Genomic DNA, 15,083 nt, shown 5'->3' with positions numbered 1-15,083 from the left:
AGGAAACAAAGCCTAACTCCCCCTGAGGTGGGGAAGGGGGGGTGTGTATCGTGCATGTAGAAACAAGCAGCAGCAGCAGCAAGGCTTATTCCAGACCGAGGCGGGGACCTACTGATTTAGAGCAGTGACAGGAAAGAGAGTGCTGTCCCCGAGTACAAGCGTACACTGCCAAATGCCCTTCATCATCAGAGGTTTTAAAGCGTATTTGTCACAGTTCGAGGCTCCCTTGGAGCTAGAAGGATAGGTGAGCACACATTTCAAGGAATCTTTTATTTGCTATTAATCTCTTTCTCAATACTACCCTGCAAGTTTAGTAGTATGCTTTTCAGCTCCCTTACGGATTTCTACAGAGGCCTCAAACTGCTAGCATGGATCTAAGCAGCACTTCAAAAGAAACAGTTCCCATTTTAATACATCGCACCTTATAATTACCTTTCTTTTTTGTTCTAACAGGCAGATTTCATACTAAGTGACAGTGCTAACAAAAAAGCAAAACGTTCTTCTTCCTTCATAGTTAAATTTAGGAGACACATATGCTTGATAAAAGCTCCAGAATTTCACTGGTAGCACTCAAGTGCTTTGTAATTTGATCCAAACGACAAAGAGGCAAGCCTAATCTAAGACAGCTCTTGTAGACAGAATGGCCAAATCCTCATTCATCAGTTTAGGACTACACTTTGTTCCTGGAAAACCCATTACAATTTTGTTCATTGTTCAAATACCTTCTGCTTTTTCCTTTTTAAATTGTAATAATAATAATACACTAGTGTTCCCGAACAGTGGTTTGTCCATTGCTCTCTCTGACTCTTCACAAAATCCTCACTAGTGTCAGGAGTGCTGAGGTCCACATTATCTTCTATACGAACTGGAAAGCTTGCATATAGCAAGCATCCCTTTCCCTGCTCTTTATCATGCATTCTGTGATTGTTGAACTCAACCTAGTAATTTCATGGTTCTAAGTCTTCTCTTTCCTACCTACACTGAGCTTAAAAGGGCTTTTATGAATATAACACTTAAGGCTTGTGGCAAATGGTTGCTTCTTTCTTTTTGTTCCAAAGGGTTTGGTTGAGCATTTCCCATACTATTCCTTCCTTTCCATAATTTCTGCATGAAGTCACTATGGACAGCCCCAACTTCCATACCATCCCCTCAGACAGATTAAATACATTATGCTAGGCATTTGCTTCTTCAGAAGGTTCTTCCACCTTTCTTTCGCAACTGTGACTTCTGGTATAGTAACAACTCATGGTTTACTATTTTCAGCACCCACTAAGACTGTGTATTACCTGCAGCACATGATACTAGTGTTACATTTCTCTTCAGTGAGATAGGGAAAAAAGACATACATACATTTATACATATTTATTGTATCTTTTTAAAAGTAGCATTTGCAGTTACTTTTAAGCATTCACCTCTCTTCTGCTTCAAATGTGCACTTATTGAGAAAAACATCTACTGGCTTCCAAGTCCAAGATTAATACTAATAATAATACATGCCAGAATCAAGCTTCATTGCTTGTTGGCAGCTCCTGTCATGAAAATACTATACAGTAAGAAGAGTGTAGAAAAGGTCTGTGTTAATCATTCAGCAATAAGCTGGGGATGGATTAGCGTGACCATACTGTCTTCTCGAGTTGAAGCACAACACTTTCCTGAAAACCGAAGCTCACATAGTAACTTTTTTGCTTTTCATCCAGTAGGTGGACAAGGCAGATGGTTTTTCTACAGTAGCTTCTTTAGTTGGTAAGATTTCCTCACCATCTATAGGAAAACACTTGTGGTAGACCTTTGTATTTAGAAATGTCTTCTCTTCATGTAACAGCAAGAAAATACTTGAAGTCTGGCATGTAGTTAAGAGAACTAGGAACAAACCAAATTTCATCCTTGGATAAACATACGTAACTACTATAGATTTCAATCTAACCCACGCACAACGTTTTACACATACTACAAATAGAAACAGAAGATATCAGCAAAAGACTATTCTTACATTGTTTCAAATTAATTTGTAACTATACAATTTTAACTGTAATAGAAAAAGGGAAAGGAATATAACAGAACAGGTATGAAGAGAAATATTTTCCAAACTTTTATTTGTGCACATTCATAAGGTGAAAAAGATAACTTTTACAGCTTCTTTGGTGCCCAATATTCAGCATACAAAAATGTAAAAGACTATTCACAAATAAAACACAAGCTCAAACTAAAAAAAAAAAGTTTTAAAGGTAGTGCACATCGTGACAGCTTTGCTTATGAATACACAGAAATTACTGCAAAAATAAATAGAATGTCTTTTTAAAAGCAGCAATTTCATATCTTGTAAACTTCCATTTTTACAATACAGCACTGTTAAGAGTAAAATCCAAAAGAACTGGAGTTTATACTGTGGCCATGAGCAAGTAAAAGAGTCTGTATTCCTCTGCTATGGTTGGTCCAGTTTTCCTTTTTGCTTTTAGTCCAATGTGCAGCAGTCTTTAAAGGTGCTTGGTTAGGGAACCTAACCATCAAGTGGTGAATTATAAAATTTATTTCCTGCTTTCAAACACGAATGGGTAAATCTGTTCCACAGCACTGGCAACAGCCTTTACGTTTGGCCCTGAGATATATTAAAAAAAAAAAAAAGCAGTAGGAAGAGAAAAATCAGGGAATCAGAAATTAAAACATTAGTATCTTTAAAATAACCTTAATGTTTTTAGCTACCACAACTTTATACTGTAGACAAAAATGATTTATCCCCCATTTCTCCCAACTTAAGAAGGTATTCCTCTGATCACTTTTACTTACAAGAAAAGACTCTCGCATCAAATCTGCAAGATGTTCTACACTGGCCAATGGCTAGAATACAAATAAATAATACTGCCATTTAATTTCGTAACAACTTGGATGCTTTTCGATTTACTGGCTTAAACAGTCAGTCCAGAGAAGAAGGCAGAGGCTGAGTGGCAGAGGTAAAGAAATACTTTTACTTATGCTAATCTTCTAGGAATTTGTATTACTCAAAGCCTAGCCACTTTTATCTGTTCTTTTAAAAACTTACCAGTAAATACTGCTAAATAATGCTGGATTTAACCCAAGTATGTTTCAAGCAAGATTACTTTATGTTTGAAAATTACAGACTGTTACTTTCTAGTTTGGATTTTGCAAATAGCTCCACCACTGATCTCAGGACAACACCTACAAGCCAGGGAATGGTTATTGTGTCAGGATGAAGCATCTGAAGGTTATCTAACATGATCTATGAGCATTTGGGGAAAGAAAAGGAAGAATGAACTAGCGATGCTTTCTAATGGTACTAGACCATCTTATGCAATGAACAATTAAGATCACAAATAAGCGAGTAGTAACACGCCAGAAGAAATTCATCCTGGCTAGAAGTTTGGTAATGCAGATAAATAAGAATAGCAATTTCTCACGTGCTTTGATGCCTGTGAACTCAGGGTTTTTTTACCTCTCTTTAGACTTCAAAAGTTTCTTCCTAGTATAGAGAACTGTTCAAAATGGTTCTCAAAAATCATAAATAACTTATTTAAGTTATAAATTACTTATTTAAGTAATTCTGGAAATATTGTTTTAATTTACATGCTCAGTCAGAAAAAGAGCGGAATGGAACAGGATCCTTCCTGTATTTTCAAACTTGTCAAGTTGAGTTAAGCACTCACCTAAAACAAGCCTGGTGAAAGATACCTGCCTTCTGGACAGATACTGCACCTTCCTTAAATTTGTCTGCTATTATAGAAATGCAAGTTCTAGAGAAAGCCTTCAGAAAGCAAGAGTGTGAGTAGCCAAATAATTCTTGTAAAAATTGCCACTCCCTGTAGGGTTGAAGAGGTGTAAAAACTGGATCATCATTGTTGGGAGTATGAGGGAAGAAAACAAAACAAAAAAACCCAAAACAAACCCCTCATCACTCTTTCTGGAGGAAGAAAAATCTATACTTCTTCCTATTACGTATCAGTTCTTTTTGTTTTCTTTTCTCAAATGTAACTCCAAATCTTTTTATACTTGTCCCATTAAAAAAAAAAACCATCTTCCTGTTTTTTTCTTAACATTTCTAATTATGTATCTCAAAATTCTTTGAGTTAGTGGCATGACAGGTACTAGTGCTACAGAAACATGAATGGCCAAAAGGAACCTCATTTGAACACACTTGAGAGGAAGTACAGTAAGGTTGAAAAGTAATTTAAAATATGGTTCCCCATAAAGCCTAGGTATTTGTTAAGGAATTAAGATGTGAAAATAAAAATCCCTACCCAAGTTCTGATACCAGCAGCTGAGCTCTAACAACCGCAAGACAGAACTCCTGCTAAGATGATATCAAGTGATGCTTTTTGGTTCTGTACCATTTTAACAGGTATTCTCTAAAAAAAACCTGACTTCTCGTATCTGGAAACCTGTGGTGGACACCTCATAAGCAAACATAATAAAGAATGGAAAACGAAAATTAGGAAGAGAGAGGAAGAAACATGGCACGGCATCTCCAAGACCCAGGACAATCACGTCTCTGATCACATGGGAAAAAACCACTGATGCCTGTGATTCAGGTGGTGGTTCTCTCTCAGTTGAGCTTTAACAGACAGCACAAGTCTGAAGAACTGCAAATATTGGTCAACTTCAGTTATGACAAAATGCTATGCTATCCGTTTCCATAAATCTCCAGTTTGGAAACATGTATTTATGAAAGGGACATTAATGCTACATGCAGTGTAGTTTACAGCACTATGAAGACGAAAAAAAGGAAGAAAATTCAAGTATTTAAATAAACAATAAATACCTGCATTCTCAAGTCCTATCTCACTTTTGTTTTTATAAAAAACAGACTATGTACATTCAATCAAAGCAATTTTTGAGCCTACCAATAACAACACTTTCTCTACAATTCTTCTGGCACTTTCACTCAAAAACAAATTAGATGCTAGCACTGGGAAACAAAATCCCTTCAACGTATCTTTTGACTGCTTTAAATGTCTTCCTTTCCTAAACCTAGTGGTCCTAAAGTTAAATATTCCCAACAAGTTAAATATTTATTTTTGACATCAAAATACCTGTAACTGTGATACTGCCTGTGGAAAAAATCTGTAAGGTAGCTCTGAGAGTTTTTATTCTGTAACACACGGCAGGATGAAGTTCTGGTTCATAACTAGAAAACAAAATAAAAGGTAAAAAAAGATAGATCTAGAACTGAAAAAGAAAAGCTTAAGAAATATACCAAGACTGTAATTCTTTAAAATCCTACTGTACCTTGCATGAGGTCTGTTATTCTTCGTAAATTCTGGCAATCTGATCTCAAAGGGCATGTTGCACACTGCTAAAACATTCACAACTTTAAAATCTGTGAAAATTACCTTTTCAAAAGAGAGGGAAAAAAGACATTAGAAATTCAGTTTACAGCAAGGCAGATGTATGGGTTGGAAAAAAAGTTAGAAGAATACTAATTAGAATATTTTGATGAGATTTGAAAACTAAAACCTTGTGATTGATGTATTTCTAATAGGAATCTAAACAGTACTTAATGGACTTAAATCGCTTACTTTATCCTTCAATGGTACAGTAACCGTTGAACTAGATACTTCACAGCTGTATTATATGGTTATAGTACAGTTTAAGAATGAGACACAGAAACAACTCACATTGCTCTACTAAACAGCTCCAAATTGAAAATAAACTACATTAAATAGCTCATGGAACATCAAAATAAGCAGGGAAAAAGCTTAAATTTCATCATTACAAGAATCTTAATGCAATTTGAAAACTTCTTTAATGCCTTGTTGCTATGCACAACTTTTACTAAAGCTAAGAGTAAGAAAAAAGGTGAAAATTGTTTTGTTTCAAATCTCCAGTGGCCAGTACAGTAAGCTGTTTTTCTACTCCGTTACTTTCTGAAACCCAGCTCAAACTACTGGCTTTCTGTTATTCTTTACCACAGCCATTTTAGATGACAATAAAATAGCCAACAGACAATTCCTAAACAAACAAATGCACTGCTGAGAAGTCAGTGTTGGCAATATCACTGAAGAAACTTTAGTTCACTTTCTGAGATTGCCTAAACTTAAAATGACCATTCCTCAGTCAAAACTTTTTAGAAGTATACTACCAGTAGAAGCAACATATCCTTATAAAAGGTCAACTATCAATTTATTCTTCAAAATATATTCCACTTAAACTGCTCACTTTATAATAAAACTTGGTGCATCCATCCTGGAAGCACTGTTTACCTCACTGATTTAATGTTCCATTCCAACTTTCAGAGGCTGGGTCTAATGTATGCATTCGTAACAGTAAAAGTGTCTAACTTCTGTTTGGGTCTGATGCAGCATTACCAGGATAGCCTGTCACCACTGCCTTTATGTGCTACAATCAAAGGGAGTCTCTCCCTCCAAAGGACAGCCACTGAGTCTATTTAATTGCCTGTCCTTAAACTGAAACTGTGGGTAAACAGCACAACTGACTATCAGGAGGTTTGAGAGTATTAAAACGTGTCATTTTAAGTCATTTACATTGCTGTTTTTCAATCTTTACTATGAAATGCAAATGGTGGTTTTACTGGTAACGTTAACCCAAACCAAGAAAAAAGAGGGGTTTCATGTCCTAAGTATTTTATTTGGGTTATTTCCTGCTGTGCAACCTGACAGCGCAGAAGCACTTCCCCCCCCCGCCCTTACAGAGGCTCAGATTTGCTCTTAACAAGATAGACATGCATCTGCTATTCCATCAGAAACGAGGGAAAAATTATGTTCAAATGACAGTTAGGTTTATACTCTTCAGCACTTCTTCCAAATAAATCTTTCAAGATACTGAAAATTCCATCCAAGAAATATCTGTGGGTGGTTCATTTATTAAACAAATTTTGTTGTTCATTAGCCAGTGAAGAAGCACTACTCCGAGCTGCCAAATGAAACTCAAATCCACAAAATAAAACAGTTTCTCTTTAACCAGCATCTGGAAAATGTATGCTGACACAAAAGGGGCATCTGAGTGAAAACATGCTTACTGCTGAATTGTCATGCTCCCTCATTTTTATTTCTTTCTAAAAAATGGACTACCAGCATTGCTTGAATCATACAAGACCTTTTTCATTAGAATTACCTGAAAACCTAGTTTTTGTAGACTACGAGCTAATCGTCTGGCACCAAATTTAGCTTCTTCTTCACTACAAAGAAGAAAGAAAAGAATCTAGCATTAACAGAAAGAGTATATATTTGTGTGCACACATACCACAATAGCTACTCAGACTACAAAATGAACCATTAAATCATGCAACGCATGAACCATGATCACATGGACAGCCTTCATTTTATCCTACTGTACGTATTACATTTTAATTATCTAGATAATCAAATTGAGTTCTCTATGCCCTGTTTGAAAAATATCTTGGCACTCAGTTCCAGCTGAAGTTGGAGACGTATTTTGATCATACATGATACTAAATACTCTTAAGAGACAAATATGATCATGGGTAGTCTGGAGTTAACATCCTGAACAATTATCTTCCATTTTGAGACAGAGGTCATATACAGAAAGCATGCAAATTTACTATTGTACCTTATCCTTACTCCACAATGCAGACATACCTTAAAGGAATTCAGCTGTTAAGACTTCAGTGAGTCTCAGATGTACCTGAACTGAGAGTTTGCTTTTGCTTCTTTCTAGTCCCTCAACACTGTATAGCTTAATTAAATTCAAGTGGGTTTTCATGAAACAGTAAGAGATATCCCTCAAAAAAGGTCATCCCTTCCCAAGTTTCAAGTTCTGGCTAAAAACACAGAATTCTTAAAGAGTTCTCAGATGAAATGTCTAGGATTTTCTTCATAAAGTAGTTTTTCCTGCTGTTCTCCCAGAAGGCTGAACTGATGTTGCTTAAGATTTCAACTCAGTCTGAGGCAGACACTTCACATAGAAAACTTCCTCCCAAATACGTAACTTGGCAAGGATCTACATGTGATCCAGTGTGAGTGAATCTTAACAATGGCAAGTATTGCCTCTTGCCATCTTCTTCATTTACAACATTACATTTTAAAGTACACAAGAATTTACAGCTAGAGAGAGAATCTTCATGAACTCACCTTGTGGCTCCTGTGCAAATAACTTTTCCTGAGGACCAAATTGTGGCCGTAATCCTAGGTTTCCTAAGCTTCATTAATACTTTCTAAAAAGCAAAATAGAAGTGGAAGAATTGGGAATTAGTGGTAGCTCAATTTCATACTGAAAAAAAAATATAATCAACTGTTAGACAAATCAACTGTTACACGAATAATAATTCCTTTATTTTTGAAAGCCTTGAACTGTTCCTTCATCTTTTTCAGTAATTAAAAAAAGTCAGGTCCTAAGAAGAGCAAAATAAGCATGGAATATCTCAGCCAGTGATTCAGTGTTCACAAAACAGATTAAATGAAGGTATTTTCCTCTCAATAAAAAGCTGAAAGCCACAAGCATTGTGCTAATTTTTTTCTTATTACAGTGACTCCCACATTGCTGACTCCTTATCAGGATATATTTTCTTGACAAAACCATCAATGGTATTGCCGTGAGGTGTAAGAGGTCTCATCACATACCTTACACCCAATATTCACCTCACTAGTTGCAGTCTTCTGAGGCAATATTTACCCCCTCCCTTTACTGTACATTTAGTGTATGACAGACTAAATGCCTATCAAGACAGAAATAAAACTATGTTTTTCTCTATCCACCATACACAGATATCAGACACAAGAACGTTTAGCTTAAGGAACATTCGTAAAAACAGATAATTGAGGTATGTTGAATCTCTTACCCCAACATCACGCTTGTATATCACATTTGCTCCCTCTAACGCGATCTTTCTCAAGTTTAAATGACATCTTGTTCTAAAAACACACACTACATTTGTGATTAAAATGTCCAATGCAACATCACTGTCCGCATCCATTGGGGTGATTTACAACTCAGTTTTCCCACCAGCTCACCATGAAGATCACATCCTGAGAAAAGAAAATGATAAATTAAACATAGCAGTAGAAAATCGCCTATTAATGCCATTGTATACATCTGTCCCTTAAATGAGACAAGAAACAGAAGTGACTACACTCTGACTCATTTAAGTTAACTGTGTGTGGGGAGGGGGGTGTGTCTGCATCCTGTATGCTAGAAAATAGGAGGTTACTTGTTTGAAGCCATGTTGCCAGACTTAACAGAAGTGTGTGTGTATATATATATCTCTCTAAAATATTTAAACTTGTCAGTTAAATATGTTACAACTCTTACCAACTATGTTAGGACACAGTAAAGATTACTGAAACTTTTTCCATAGCTCCAGTGGATAATCTTTCCTCAGCTCATTTGAGGATGTCATTAGACACCTCAGGAAAATGCACTTCTCTGACTGCTGAAGTTGATAATTCTGAGCAGCTTGACGTTTGTGCTGGAATGGATGAGCCTGCTGAATAACTTTGAACTAACACGGGTTATACAAACTGCAGCCTGTAGACAGCCTGCTACCACAGCTTTCCCATCTCCATCCAGCACTCTTGGCCTATCCCTCCCAATATAATAGCATAATGCAAACTATACAAAATGTCCTGGTGGCAGCAACAGCCTGGGCTGAGCTGCAGTGGCCTCTCACTCCCTTCTGCACTGCCCACAGGAACTGCACAGAATGAACATATTGTACGGGCAGAGTAAAATCGAGCGTTTCTGAGGAAAAGCATGAATAACTGTGAAGGCACAGGATGGCCGCCCAGTGCACGCACAGCAAACCTAAGGCAGCCAGGAAGCATCCAGTCTGCCCGTGCACATTGAAGCTGACACTCCTAACACACATGTCAAGTGGGGGAGGAGATCGTAAGACCGGGAGTTGGGCTACCGCTCAGCCCAGCCTGAGACTGCCCGACATCTCTTCTCTAGGCATACCAAAGTCAAGACAGCAGGCATCTCAAATAAATCTCAGGTGAAGTATTTGGGGAAAGGAGAGGGGAAAAGAGCAAGAACATTGGTATATAGTGAAAAGGACTTATATCAAAATACTGTAGTTCATTAAGGAATTTGTCTTGGTAGAAGAATGTAAAATCTTAGTTTTACTCCAGGAGAAGTAGCTTAAGTAGAGCATAGCCTAAGAGATAGGAGCAATATTATCTTGATCTATTAATCTAAAATTTTAGTAGTATTTCATCCAAAACAAACACAACAGAAAGCAAAGAGCAAAATCAAAGAAAAACAGTCAGATATATGAAATGCTCTACATGGTCATTGCCATGGAAGAAGCAGGAGTCTATGTATCAAGAACAACAATATACGTAACAGACTAAAGCATTTCTATCACTTTAAATGTTTTGACCTTATGCTCTGTATCAGAAATATTCAAGATACAAAATTAACGTTATTATCAATATTTTCATTTATGACTTCCTAAACATCATGCCACAGTCTCCAATCAGGAATGCCCTCGAGGTGCATCTTTGACTACAACTCACTGACAATACAGAAGTAATAAACTACAAGGCAGATGTGCATAACGTACTGGGTCAACTGCTATGATGGTTGCTGCTTCTACTGTGCAGCTTGTTCCCGGCTGAAAGAATTATTCTGTAATTGTTGGCTTGTCCAATACACGAAAAGGCAAGACGGGTGATAACACAGAAAAGAGATGAAGAAACAGCAAGAGAAAACCAGAAAAACCAAAGGCTATGTGTGGGGGTGGGGGGGAAAGCAGGCAAAGAAGAAGAGAACAAACAGTAACTAATTAGTATTCCCGGATCCTTTTTTTTTTTTAAACCAAAAATTATATGAATCCTTGAAGTTAGAAATGACTTATCCCATCTGGTTTTGATGGACTACTACAGATTGGGTTAGCAATTTATGGCACCGGATCCAAAGATAGCACATGTGCAGATTTTGAACGGCATGCAGGCAGGGCCAGCACAGAGCAAGGAGCTGGAACCCGTGGCATCTTCAGAGAGGCATTTGTTTTCCACCCTGGCTTTTACAAAGACATTTTGAGATCAAGCAACAGCCTTACATATAAACCTGTTGCTATTCCATATTTATGCAGTTATACTTGCAGAACAGAGGGACTGAGTAGAAACCAAACATCTGGTTCTTTCCAGTTCTGGATTTGCAAATGCCTAAGTTGATTTTATTGAGCTCATCTTAGGTTTTGTTGATTAAATTTGCCCAAAGGTTCTCTCATCTGAACCTTAGAATTTTGGCAGCTTAAATCTAATTTCTAAAATTCTGTTTTGCCAGTTAATACTAATTTAATAATAGTCTAAAACTGGAAATAAAATCATTTATATGTGCAGCATTTCTTTTAAATGGTGTACTTCATTCCACTTTCTCCAGCGCAAGAAACTAGCCAACTTTTATTTCAGGTTCTCTTGCACCAGCGTAACACAATCTACCCCGACAGAGGGGAAAAAAGCTTAAATACATCTCTGCAAAAGTTTGTATTATTTTATCAAGGAAATTTTAAAAGTTTGTTCTTTCTTTTCAACATAGATTTCAGGGATACCTCTGGAAAATTACCGTAAGAAGAAAAAAAGAGGAAGGGGAAAAAAAAAACGTAGATAGGTAAAGCATGAAAATGAACATAAAAATAAAAACAACAAAAGCTAACTCAAGGATATTTGACACTGTAAAGTAATGTATTCTACAGTGAAACTAGAGAAACTTCCTAGAATAAGAAATACTTCAGAAGAAGGAATGAGCACTCAAGTTCTTAAACAAAGCATTACCCATACATCCCCCGTTAGGACCACGGCCATACTATTTTAGATACTATATAAACATACGTGAAGACAAACACCCTGCACTGAAATCTTACAATCTAAAAAAAGCCAGTGCTCTCTGTCTTCAAAAAGTTCCAAACCAAACCAACCACACCATCATCATCAAAGAGAGAGGAAAAGCACTTGGGATGGGGTATATAAACAAAGCATTATTTTAAGCTACCTTTGATCCGAGAAACTCAGAGCTGTAAAAGTAGATGGGGGGGTATCTAACAATGGTTACGTTAATGTCGGAACAGTTTAACAAACACCTTTTTCACCAGCAGTGTAAGTATAAGCAACTTCTACTGCTTATTTTTAACCTTGCTTTAATGCAGTTCACTGAGTGATGCCACAAGGAGTTCCAACAGCCCAGCTGAAGGGATAGCTGTCACTACTGCGCCAGTAGGCATTCATCAAACTATTGCTTGAAAACCATTTTTGAAGAAGTTAACAGGAATTTCCATATGAGGTTTTCATATGGGAACAGAGAACACACAAAATAAAGCCCACCAGGAACGAGGAGAGAGTCAATTACATCCTTCCACTGAAAGTGCATTTTTTAGGATTTGTGTTCAGCCCCTCAGGAAACAGGTCCATATGAAATGCTGGAGGTGACAGACTTCTGAAATCTGCTTGAATTCTTAGATATGATACAGTCCTGGTAGTAGGTGGATGACTCTCCAGAACCGAGAGCGACATAGCTACTACTGTCTGTATAGAAACTCCTCTGATCCAAACAGCTTTCTTAGTCACACTCATGGAGCTAGACAGGTGTGCTTTTATTTTCTGTTGCCTCCAGGGGCAAGTTAGGGCAATTGTCCCTAAAGCAAAAGGTCATCCTGAAGCTAATATTTCACCTTTTTGAGATTTGCACAGTCATGACTATTTCCTACAGAACTGAAACAAATATATTTTGGAGAAGATTTCCAAATATTCATAAAAGCAGTGTCAAAGTAGGGATTTGTCCAATTAGACTAATGAACAGAATGATGATACCAGCTATACCATAAGCAAGTAGGACACAAATGCCCAATCCTGCTGTCAAATCTCTTGGATAAGCCTACTGCTTCCCCATGGACCTGGGGTCTTTCAACACAAATCCAGCTGCAGGAATGAAGTCAAACAGCTTACAGAACAAGACCAGGAAGCGTATTCTTAAATAATTCATAACAGGCCATTTTCCTCAAATCTTTCCCATCAAAAAGAGCTGTTCAAACTCAAAGCGAGAATCACTTGCATCCAATTTTGTGCCATCTTTCCCTTATAAGATTCAGCAATAGTCGAACACCAAGCATTAAGAACAATCCTTTAGGTCTTTGTGATCTGTGGAAAATTGTCGTAAGTATGATAAAAATCTGAACCAACAGGTTAGGTGGCCATTCCAACTTGATAAAACATCGTAAGAAAAATCTGTTTTGCTGTTACAAAATATTTTAACACAACAGGTAAGCCTCTCAGCCCCCCTCCCAGCCAAACATTCACCATTTGCAAGTCTCGATTGGGGAAACAGAAGTACTCTTCCTATTCACACAGCTGGGAGTCTCACCGAAGCCCTACACGTACCAGTGTCACAACACTCAGGTTAACAAATAATTTTTTTTCCCCTCCTTCAACCCCAGCCTAAAACTTCTCCGGCAAGCCCAGCAGAAACAAAGCGCAGGCAGAAGGCGGCCTAGCCACGCCGGTCTCCGCCGCTCGGCAGCGCTGGGTTATGCCAGCCTTTCGTTACCTGGAGCGGCGCTGGCTGCCGCTGCAGGGGCCGCGGCTGTTACAAAGCCCCCGGGGCCGGGCACGCTCTTTCGGGGACTCGGGCGCGGGGCAGCCGGTGCCCCTTGGGGAAGCCTTCCCGGTTGCCGGGGAACGGGCCGTTTCCCCGGGAGGATGCTCCCTTCCCTTCCCTGACTCGGCGGCCCCAGCCACGCACCACCGCCCCCGGGGGGAACGGCACCGCGTCGGGAGGAGCGGCAGGGCCGCGGCAAGGAGCGGGGGGAGGCCCCACGCCGCCTCCCTCGCCTCAGCCGGGAAGGGACGGGGGGCGCGGGAGGGGGGAGCACGCGGGGGCCCAACAGCCGCCTCTGCGCGCGCGGGCGGCGGGGCCGCGGCCCCCCGGGCAGGGGCTGCGGGTCCCGCCGGGCCGGGCCCAGCCCGCCGAGCCGCGACCCCCCGAGGCGGCGGCGAGGAGGAGGAGGAGGAGGAGGAGAGGAGGAGGAGGAGGAGGAGGAGGAGCGCGGCCCGTCGGCGGGCGGCAGCCGTTACCGTGCGGGCGGCTGGGCGGTTGGCGGCGGTCGGGGCGGGGCGGAGCGGGGTGCCGGTTGCTAGGCGCCCCCCCGCTGGCGCCCGGCGGCGTTCCGGGTCGTGGGCCGACTCCCCGCGACAATAAACATCCCCCAGCCCCGCGGGCATAGACGCGGCACCGGCTAGAGCGGCCGCCGGAAGTCACGGCGGCGGGAGGGGAGGAAGGGGGCCGCGCTAGCAGCGCACTTCCGCTTTCGTCTGCCGCCCCCTGAGGCGCGGCGAGCTGAGGGCGGTGGCACCGCCTGGGGCGGGGACAGGCGGGCGGGCGGCTCCGGGCCGCCCCGCCGTGGCCTAATCGGGCAGTCACCGGGCCAGCCCTCGCTCCCCGGCGCTGGGGGCCGCTAGTGCCCGCTGCCTGTTGCGGTGTTGGCGCTGGCTCAGCGGCCACGGCGCGGGTCGTGAAACGCCCCTGAGCAGCCGCGTTGCTTCGCAGCTCCTTGGGGAGCTGCAGAGGCCGCGCAGCAGGCGGGGAGTTTTCCTGGTGAACTTTTTCCGGCTGTGCAGCGGGAGGGCTGGCTGTGGGCCACCCTGGAAGCCCCTGCCTGCACGCCTGGTGCCGGTGGGCCCGTGGTGCACGGCTTTTGGCCAGCTGGTACAGGCGTGACCCCAACCGCATCGTCTGAGGTCGCACCTTTGCCAGCTAACCGGCAGGAGGGCCGATTCAGTTTGCAGATGGGATGATGTGAACGCTCTCGGGACGCACCTGGCGTTTCTGTGAGACTGCTCGCCCTCAGACCTCTCTAGCTTGCTACACACGCCTTGGTCGCTGGCTTGGCTGCTCCCTGCGTGCTTTCTGACCGAACCGAGTGGTCAGCGCTGGTCTTGACCCAATCCCGCAATCATTAGTTAGGACTCACAGCAACAACATGCTGCCACTCCTGCTGCCGCAGATGTGCGTGTTGCACTGCAGCAAGATTCTGGTCGCTGCTTCTTGTCTCACAAGTGCTTTAAAGATTGTTTTTAAATTTGAAGCAATGTTGTTTGGTACTGAAGGGCTAGTCCACAGCAGTAAACTGTGGTACCTTGGTGTGTGAGCAGACTTCTGACCCC

At 41.0% G+C, this 15,083-nt stretch overlaps 1 protein-coding gene across 1 annotated transcript; it reads right to left on the bottom strand.

The window, feature by feature from the left end:
• Window positions 1–1,347: 1,347 nt before the first annotated feature.
• On the bottom strand, window positions 1,348–14,196 carry TBPL1 (TATA-box binding protein like 1). The gene is made up of 7 exons (XM_075145854.1): window positions 13,995–14,196; window positions 8,768–8,954; window positions 8,061–8,143; window positions 7,084–7,147; window positions 5,239–5,342; window positions 5,043–5,137; window positions 1,348–2,596 (listed from the first exon to the last, which is right to left on the bottom strand). Exons 2-7 carry the CDS (start codon window positions 8,900–8,902, stop codon window positions 2,526–2,528), a joined length of 552 nt encoding a protein of 183 aa, XP_075001955.1. The 5' UTR covers window positions 8,903–8,954; window positions 13,995–14,196; the 3' UTR covers window positions 1,348–2,525.
• Between the last annotated feature and the right edge of the window lie 887 nt (window positions 14,197–15,083).

Source organism: Calonectris borealis, chromosome 3 (genome assembly GCF_964195595.1).
Source record: "Calonectris borealis chromosome 3, bCalBor7.hap1.2, whole genome shotgun sequence".
NCBI lineage: Eukaryota > Metazoa > Chordata > Aves > Procellariiformes > Procellariidae > Calonectris > Calonectris borealis.
The sequence above is the reverse complement of the archived record's forward strand: the minus strand, read 5'-3'. Positions and strand labels throughout refer to the sequence as shown.

Excerpts from the sequence above, each read along its gene's own strand:
- TBPL1 (XM_075145854.1), bottom strand. The coding sequence starts at position 8,902 with ATGGATGCGGACAGTGATGTTGCATTGGACATTTTAATCACAAATGTA. Across the intron at positions 8,144-8,767 it reads TATACAAGCGTGATGTTGGG|AAAGTATTAATGAAGCTTAG; the intron begins GTAAGAGATTCA and ends TTTGCTTTTTAG. Across the intron at positions 5,138-5,238 it reads AATAACAGACCTCATGCAAG|TTATGAACCAGAACTTCATC; the intron begins GTACAGTAGGAT and ends TTTGTTTTCTAG.